Below are 9,382 nucleotides of genomic sequence, written 5' to 3' on the forward strand. Positions count from 1 at the left end.
AGAAGTGGTTATGCCATGGGATTTTGTCGTTCCTAGTCTTCGAGTAGCTTCTCAAGAAGGTTTGGATAGTAACCCCTTAGTTGAGCGATTATAATATCCTTGAAAGGCTAGATGAAGAGAGGCAATTAGCTGTGCAAAATGCACTTGTGGAGAAAGATAGGAGGAAGAAATTGTTTGACCGTCATCTAAAGAACAAAGACATCAATGTTGGTGATAAATTCCTTATGTATGGAGTGCGTAACGAAAAGAAAAAGTTGAAATATGCGGGAAAAGGACCATATAGAGTATGTGAGATCACCCCACAAGGAACCATTCATGTGGAGACTCTTGATGGAGTTGAAACCATTGGATTCCTCAATGGGAGAAAATTTAAAAGATACTATGATCCTTTAAGCCAAGAGGAGCTACATGCCATCCATAAAAAAAAGGAAGCCAAGGCACAAATAGAATTGAAGAAGATACAAGCTCAAGCTGAGGCTAAGGAGTGACAACAACGCATAAGACGCCAACGAGAGGCTAACCTTGGAGTTACACATGCATTCCACGTTGAAACCGATGAGGATTGGAGCCTTATTAGACACGGGTGCTAAACATAATTTGCTATCATATGGGGTGTGGTGTCAGTTAGGGAAGCCACCTCTATCTGAAAGTATTTTCCAAGTCAAGGGTGTCAACAAGAAAAAAACTACAATTTTTGGAATCTGGCACACTTCTGTTAGTTATGACAATGGGGTTTTAGCTCAAGACTTTTTGGTCATGCATGTTGGAACTATGGAGGGTAATATAAACCTAGGATGCACGTGGATGATAGCCACCAAATGCACTATTGATTGGGGGACAGGGGGTGTCACAACGCAAAAACCAACTCTTAGCCCTGCCACTCAAGCCATAGTCCCTGAGATATTACCTCTTAAGGAAATAAAACCCAAAACATTGCATGTCCAAAAGGTTGAACCATATGTCCCCATAGTCCAACTCTCTAGAGCTTCAACTAATGTAGTTGAAATAAACCTTGAGACACACAAGACCCATCCCAATATAACAAAGAAAACATGCAAGTGGGTCCCTAAAGCTTCTTTAGAGACCATAGCTAGTGCAAAAAGACAGGAGCCTGGTAAGATACATCCCACTCGCCCCAAGAAATGTAAAGAAACGTTGCCTTGGATTCCTAAAAAACTATTGGAAGCCCAAGGCTAGTATGAAGGAAATGATCAAATCTGGTAAATTGTGCTCTTACTTGTCACCTGGCCCATGTGAGCCCAATCCTGTGGCTCCAAAATGAATTGAAGATCGTGGAAAGAAAAAAATCACGGAATGCTACACACCTGCTCCAGAGCTAGTTTGGGTACCGAAGAAAGAATGATTTGTTCCACCTAGCTCAGAAACAAGGAAGTCAAATGAAGCTTCTTGCTCTTCATGTAGTTCCTATACGGAAATAGAAGCTTTGACACAACCTCCACCTACCATTGTACATATCCATACAAACAAGGAAGGTTTGCACCTCCCATTGTAAGTTCACCACCTGCAACAATGTTGCAAATAAAATCATGGGAGAGTACCTTACCACCCTTGCAACTAGATAAAACGCATAGGGCAATCGAAAACTATTGGTTAAAGCCTTCACCCATAACAACTTGGAACAATTGATTTCAAAAGGTGACTACATCTTTCCAAAAAGTATGATCTACCCAAGGAAGGGGGGAGTGTTTGCTGACATCCATCATTCACTTGCTTCCCTCTCAACCTTCCTCCTTGACCTCTCAATCTCCAATCCTATGGAATGTATATATAAAGCCTTATACTCACAAAAACAAGATAAAAAAGTAAAAGAGAAAGAGCCACCAAACAATAATGTGGAAACTTACAAGTTCTATACATAACACAAAATCATAAAAACACATTATGCATAAGAACACGAACCTTGTAATATTTGCACTCTAACCATCATCTATCAGGGTGTACAGATATGGCTAGTACGCTAGATTCATCCACTCCTGCCTTGGGTGAGAGGTACCCTTGTTACTTTTCACAAGTGTTTCACATGGTCTTTCCGGTTCTTGCCTGTAAATGGGATTTTGTAGGTACGCTAGCATGTGAGAGGAATTTTGAGGAGTTAGAATGGCTGATCCGTCTCTTGACCACGACTGATCCATACTTGGTAGAGAGCGTTTCTCCCATTGCACAAGCCTACCCTTTTGACCAAGATGACTATAGGCGTCTAGTGACCTTCTTAGTAAACATTGGTGCCTCTGATGAAGAAGAAGATTTATATGATTACATGGATGGCACATATGGTCTCACAGATGATGACTTTGTTTTTGTCGACAACAAGGATAGGGGATTAGCCTTAGGGTTCCCCCCCAATCTCTACAATATCCTATTCCCTTGACTCTCTAGGGGGAGTGCAAATAATTAGGTTAGGGTTCCTTATGTTTTTTAATTGTGTTCAATAAGTGTTGGTATCTTTTCCCACTGATGTGCCTCTGGAAGGTGGATGTTTGGTGGTGACTATTGTGCAGTTTGGGACTACATAAGGATGCCTTTGAAAGACAACAACAATGGATGTTTACATGTTACAACGAATGTTCTCTATTATATCAGGTGTACTACTTTCTTTTATCTATGCTTCCATATTTACATGTTTGCATCTGTGACATTGCCAATTTAGATGCTATAATTTTTTCACACTTCTAGTATCTGGTTCTTCTCTTTGAGTTTGGTCTATTAGTTGGATTTAAGTAGGTATCAGGACCTTAGGTTAAACTAAGCCACTTAATTGCTGACTTTAATTCCTAAATAGTCTATTAATTATAGTAACTTTCGTAATGTTTTAGGCTATGAGGATATAGTTCTCTCTAGTTTATTCCACCTAAGTGTGACTTGTGTTATGGAAGCCCATGTGTTAAGCTGGTATTTGAGACCTCGAGTCTCCCGGCTAGTTTATACTCAAGTTGGTATTTGAGACCTTGAGTCGCCCAGCCTGCTGGTATTTGAGACCTCAAGTCCCCCAGCTACTTGTAGCAACTATGACAACAACAAAAAACAAAACAAAGAAAAAGAAAAGAGAAAGCAAATAGCACAAACTTCCTTGTATTTTATGTGGATCACACTTAAGTGGTTTAAGTGACAATACCACTAGTCCTTAGACCCCGACGAGCATTCATAAGGTTAACTACTCTTTAGTCGATATTTTTTATTTGACGTTGGTCAATCTAGTACTTACTTTAACCCTAGCTCTTGTGTACTTCTTTTAGAGTCGACCTAATAGACCCTAATTCAATTGCATTTTATTCAGGTACTACACTTGTTCTAGTTGGCAATGTTACAATTCATGAATTTTTGTTTGCATTTCCTAGAATATCATGTATGCATCTCACTTGTTGCACACATGTACATGCTACCTTTGAGCTTTCACAATGTTGTTTTTCTTATGACACAGGTACTTCTATCGTGGATCCCAATGCTACATTGTTATATTCTGAGGACGGAATCTACATCAGGAAGGGGGGCATCTTAACCATTGGCGTCCACTTCTAGTAGTCATGGGCCGGGCTTGTCGGTCCAATAGGAAAAGGGTAAGAGTGATTGCCGATGAGGGGCGCACTCTAACAGGAACATTCAAGGGTTGGTTGGCTAAGTATGGGCGCCCAAGTGTGAATGGGGTGAGCTCATATAAAAGTCACCTAAACCTAAAAATCATTCATTCTCTCATTTGTGCAGTTGAAGAGTGCTCTTGCTCCATCTCCATCTTCTTCTTCTTCATCTCCTTGTGTGTGTGTGTGTGTGTGTGTGTGTGTGTGTGTGTGTGTGTGTGTGTGTGTGTGTGTGTGTGTGTGCGTGAGAGAGAGAGAGAGAGTGCGATCGAGCATTGCGACGACAGCACAACGACGACGAAGCGATTGAGCCCGGCGCAGCAGCGGCTCCTTCTTCACGGCGAGGAATCCTCTACAAAGGCGAGTGTAGGGCGGTGAGTGACACACCCTTTCTCTCTTGAGCTTACTAGATTAGTCTAGTTATGTGCTTGGAGCCATTTGTGGCTCGCACACAGTGTATCAGCAAGTCCCTTGCATTGACACGTGCGACAGACGCGCACAACCACGATGTGAACTCTCTATTGCGACGCTCATTTCAGCCATTTTTGAGCATCAAGAGTCACTTATGACCTCCACTCACACACATGACATGTTCATTTGGTCCCATAGGTCATATTTGACCTCCGAGGACGATAATAGAACTCTCTCTCTCTCTCTCTCTCTCTCTCTCTCTCTCTCTCTCTCTCTCTCTCTCTCTCTCTCTCTCTCTCTCTCTCCCCTCCCCTCCCTTGAAGCTTGGTAGATGCACAATAAGTCCTTTGTCTCATCAATCTACCACCCAAAAAAACATTTTACTCACCTATATTCTCTCTTTATCCTCTAAAAAGTCCTGCATTGAAGTCCGCCCTATATAACACACTCTCACTTCTAAAACAAACATATAGCCTTCTGATGCCTAGTGCGACGAAAGAAGAGAACTTATCTTGCTCGGTTAGACGAGGAGTTGTACCACCTATTTCTGAGCTAGGACTCAGGCGAGGCATGGAGATTTTCTCATGAGCATCCAACCCCCCCCCCCCCAAACCGGCTATCACATCCACCAAGATTTGGGGCGCATATGCAGGATCTCTTTACACAGTTCTAGGGCAACAATCTCCACCCGAGATTTGGGGCACATATGCAAAATCTCTTTGCACGGTTCTAGGGCAGAAATCTCCACCCAACCCTCCATAGCCATGCCGACACACATGCACTTTATTTACCATTGAGATGGTAAATAAATCCATTGACATGATGAGGACCATGAGAGCATATGAACATGATGGATTGATGGAGGAGCACTTTATACATGCTAGAGATGTGGTTACCGAGCTTCTTATAGTATGCTCAACCGAGCCATGTGTGAGGGTTTTTCGGATACTTGGAGCATGTCTACTATTGTGCCTGCCTATCTTCAAAGAACGAGACCCCTTGATACCAGGGAATTATCGTACTATCATGATTGGGCACATGCTAGCCAGGTTGTATGCATCCATTCTTGAGCAAAAACTCAGTAGAAGGGCAGAGAGAGAATGCCTTTGGGCATCAAGCCAGGCAAGTTTTAGGAGGGGTTTTTCTACTCATGATCATATATGGACACTTAGAGCTATTATTGAGGAAACTAGATCACGTGGTAGAAATATTTATTGCACCTTTGTGGATTTTCATAGAGCATCCCATAGCTCACGTGCGATGCAAATACTACAGGAGATGGGAGTACCCACGTAGCTGATCTAGGGAGTCACATGACAGTCATCGGGCAGGTTCATACTCCCGAGGGGTTATCTGAGCATATTCACTAGTGAAAACAGGGACGCCCACTCTCCCCTACATTGTTTGGTTTGTATATAGATGAGGTTTCATATTACATTGAGAGGGGAGGCGACAGAGGAGCACAAGTAGCAAGGGCTTGGATCTCATTACTACTGTATGCAAATGATATTGTGTTGATCTCGGATTTTCTAGCAGGGATGCATCGACACTTGGATTCATTGCACATATTTGCTAGTGATAACGACTTATTAGTGAACCTTGGCATGACCAAAGTTATGGTGTTCAAAACCACAACACAAGGGTTCAAGCGATGTGCACCGACCTTCACGTATGGTCAATAGATGGTTGAGTATACGGATGTACACTTACCTAGGAGTGGTCTCTATTTATCTAAAGTCCTCCTTGTGGAGAGCAACAAAGACCAGACTGACGAGAGCACATGTAGATTTGGTTTCAGCTACATGGATTTAGTATGGACAGACTACCCCCTTTCCAATACCCGCTCGATGCACCCTCCTTGTCCCTCACATGGACCAAGAGTACCCGCCTCATCAGACTGGATTTGATCTAGCTAGACACCAAGAGGACATGGACAAACCCGACATGAGAGCTTGGCACAAAGATGGCTTATGTGATATCAAGATCATAGATGTCTCAGGTTATTTTTGTTATAGCTGTGCAGACACAAGGAGAGTCTCTTGAGGAGATTAGATAAAAGACATTCACAGAGGGAGATCACTGACTTCTTCAGAATAGAGACTCAATAGTCAGATGAGCAAGCTTCGCAGAAAACTTCAGAGTCCACCTATACTAGAGGTAAAAATTGACTGACAGAGCCATTGAGCTTGGGAGAGCTAGACGTCTACGAGGGCCACCACAACATCGACGGAGGCTCCATCAGAGCATCTAAACTATTCTAGCACGACAGAGGAGACGTCTAGCATGACTATTTACAGAGGTGGACATTGATGATGCCCTTCAACGACCGATCCTCCATCAGTGCGTGATGACGGCCATCCTCCAACACTGATGTTCATTTTAGCTTTTATTTTACTTCATTTTATTTTGTACCCAGACTTGTACGTCGTAGAAACCACAAACACAGTGTTCAATCGAGAATGTCCTGCATGCTATGCACCTGAGTTGCTCGCGGGCCTTTCTTGCTTATGGATTCCAGTTCAATGAAGAGGACAGGAATGTAGCGAAACCCAGACAGAACTTCTCTCGTAATTTGGACTTGCTGTGGAGGGAGTACTTTAAGGACCCCTCGCGATGGTGGGATATTCGTAAGAGCAAGGTAGCAAGCGTTTCTTAACTCTGCCGAGTCTATTTGTACCGTCGGATTGTTGCTAAAGACCGTGTGTGTGTGTGTGTGTGTGTAGACAAGCCCAAGCTCCCCGGACTTAAGGCACAAAGTTACTAAGCAGCCGTTGTGGTTTCATAGCTGCTTCAACCCTTCCTGGGTTCAGGAAGAGCTGCAGAGACTAGGAATATTACCATCACAAACAGGCAAAGGTGGAGTGTTTCACTCGGAGAATGAATCTAAAAAGGCGAGAAGTGGCTATGATCTTGTTAAAGAGGAAGAGGAGACATATACTGATAACAACCCTCAAGTCTTGTTTGATTGTTGTGATGGTGCAATTTCTCTACTTAAGGACTGTGCCCTTCATAAGAACTTGTCAAAAGGTTTTTCCATACACTTGGACCTCATTGGAAGGGATTGGCTTTCAAGAAATGTCTTTCTCTGTAACACTCTACTCAACATGTATGCTGAATGCGGTGCACTTGCAGAGGCTCAAGATGTCTTTGATGAGTCCGCAGCTCAAGATGCAGTCATATGGTCTACTCTTATCGGAGGGTATGCCAAGCATGGGCACGGTAAAAGAGCACTTGTCTGTTTTGAAGAGATGCAATCAGGGGGCTTCTCTCCAAACGCAGTCACCTTTGTTTGTGTCTTGCAAGCTTGTGCTAGCATAGAGGCGCTTGATGAAGGCCAAAGGGTACATGCTCAGATTTTGAAAAGCAATTTGCCGGACAAGGATGTTGTGGTCGCTACTACGCTGGTGGCCATGTATGCTAAGTGCAATTGGATCGAGAAATCTCATATCTTGTTTAATGAAATATCATTTCGAAATGAAGTATCTTGGACTGCACTAATTGCAGGGTATACCCAGTGGGAACTTAATGAGAAAGCTCTTGTCTGTTATGGGCTGATGCAAGCGGAGGGATTCTGCCCAAATGCTGCTACTTTTGTTTGTGTTTTAAAAGCTTGTGGTAGCCTCGGAGTCCTAAGGAAGGGCCAATTTATACATGCTCAAATTATGCGGGAGTTTTCCATGGTAGAGAATGCAACAATTGCAAGTGCATTAATAGATATGTATGCCAAGTGTGGTGCAATTGAAAGGGCCCAAGAAGTGTTTGACATGCTTCAAGTACGGGGTGTCAACTCATGGAATGCGTTAATTACAGGATACACTCAGCATGGACTTAGTGAGGAAGCTTTGAATTGCTTCAAACAGATGCAACTTGAGGGAATGATTCCGGATGAAATCACTTTTCTATGCGTTTTGAAGGCTTGTGGCAGCTTAGGAGCACGCCACAAGGGCCAAGACATATGTGCACAGATTGTCCAAGAACGATGGCTAGAAAGAAGCATTGGGGTTGCATCTGCTTTGGTCAACATGCATGCCAAATGTGGCGCTTTTCAAGAGGCACGGGAAGTTTTGAGCGAGGTTACAGGTCAGAGTGTGGTTTTATGGAATGCTCTCATCAATGGATATGTTGACTATGGCCATGATGAAGAAGCCATGGAGTGCTTCAAAGAGATGCAACTCCATGGATTTTCTCCAGATGCAGTCACCTTTGCTTGCATCTTGAAGATCTGTGCTAGTATAGGAGCTTCATCAAAGGGCCAGAGTTTACATACTCGGATTGTGGCATTTGGGTTGAGTGATAATGCAGCTGTTGGCACTGCGTTGATAGACATGTATTCTAACTGTGGAATGTTATTGGAGGGAAAGGCTGTGTTCGACACGTTACTAGTTCGGGATGTTGTGTGTTATAGTGCACTTATGGTGGGTTTTGCACAACTCGGAAGAGATGATATTGTTTTCACCTTGTTTGAACAAATGATTGGGGGTGGCACAAGGCCTAATGCGATTACCTTCTCAAGTGTGCTTTGTGCATGCAGTCACGGAGGGTTATTAGATAAGGGCCAAATGTACCTTGAAATGATTGGTAGTTTTGGAGTCTTTCCAACCTCAGAGCATTTCAATAGCATGCTTGATCTTTATGGGCGTGCAGGTCTTTTAGAGCAGGCAATAGCTATGATTGAAGTCATTCCCTTCTTGGCGAATGCTACGGTTTGGCATACTTTCTTGAGTGCGTGTAGCAAATGGGGACATGCAATGTTTGGAAGGCAGGCGTTCGAGCTTGCAATAGAGACAGATGAAAAGCATCCAGCACCGTTTGTCTACATGGGCAACATTTGTGTGGATTCTGCGTTGTAGCAGTATGCAGTATGCAATGTTGGCTCTTCAGGGAGCAGATCCAGAACATGGTTTTGGAATGATCAGATTGGTTTTTCATTCCCCTACACCTGGCAAATTTAAAATGGGGCTGTTCACTTAGGTCATACTCTTAGATATTATGAAGGTTGAGGAGGAGAGCTTCTTGTAGTCATGATGGTCTGCTATGCGAGAAGGGCAGGTCATTTATTGCATGTGCTGGTGCTTGGCGTGTCTGTGGGACTATGAGCAGGGTTTCCTAAGAAACTCTCTTTACCTGACATTAGTGGACCTTGCTCTTTTTGGACTCCTTTGCGCACATTAGTCCAATACTCTCTAGAGCGGAACTCGGAACTCTGCCGCTATAGTGTCGTCTACTACTAAGTGCAAGTGTGATTTTCTCGGTTTTAGGAGAAAGGAGGAAGGAAGGTAAGGTATATCTTGTGATAAACCAAATTTTTAGAAGGGATAATAGCCTTACAAGTGCGATTGTTCTAAACAATAAGAAAACATAAAGACAATGTTGTATTA

The 9,382-nt window shown here is 43.2% G+C and overlaps 1 protein-coding gene across 1 annotated transcript; it reads left to right on the plus strand.

Annotated features, from left to right (window-relative positions):
- Positions 1–6,416: 6,416 nt before the first annotated feature.
- LOC147457019 (putative pentatricopeptide repeat-containing protein At1g69350, mitochondrial) lies at positions 6,417–9,382 on the plus strand. The gene is made up of 2 exons (XM_086512064.1): positions 6,417–6,642; positions 6,728–9,382. Exons 1-2 carry the CDS (start codon positions 6,478–6,480, stop codon positions 8,852–8,854), a joined length of 2,292 nt encoding a protein of 763 aa, XP_086368190.1. The 5' UTR covers positions 6,417–6,477; the 3' UTR covers positions 8,855–9,382.

This window comes from Adiantum capillus-veneris, chromosome 5 (assembly GCF_014529385.1).
Source record: "Adiantum capillus-veneris isolate H3 chromosome 5, ASM1452938v2, whole genome shotgun sequence".
Lineage (NCBI taxonomy): Eukaryota > Viridiplantae > Streptophyta > Polypodiopsida > Polypodiales > Pteridaceae > Adiantum > Adiantum capillus-veneris.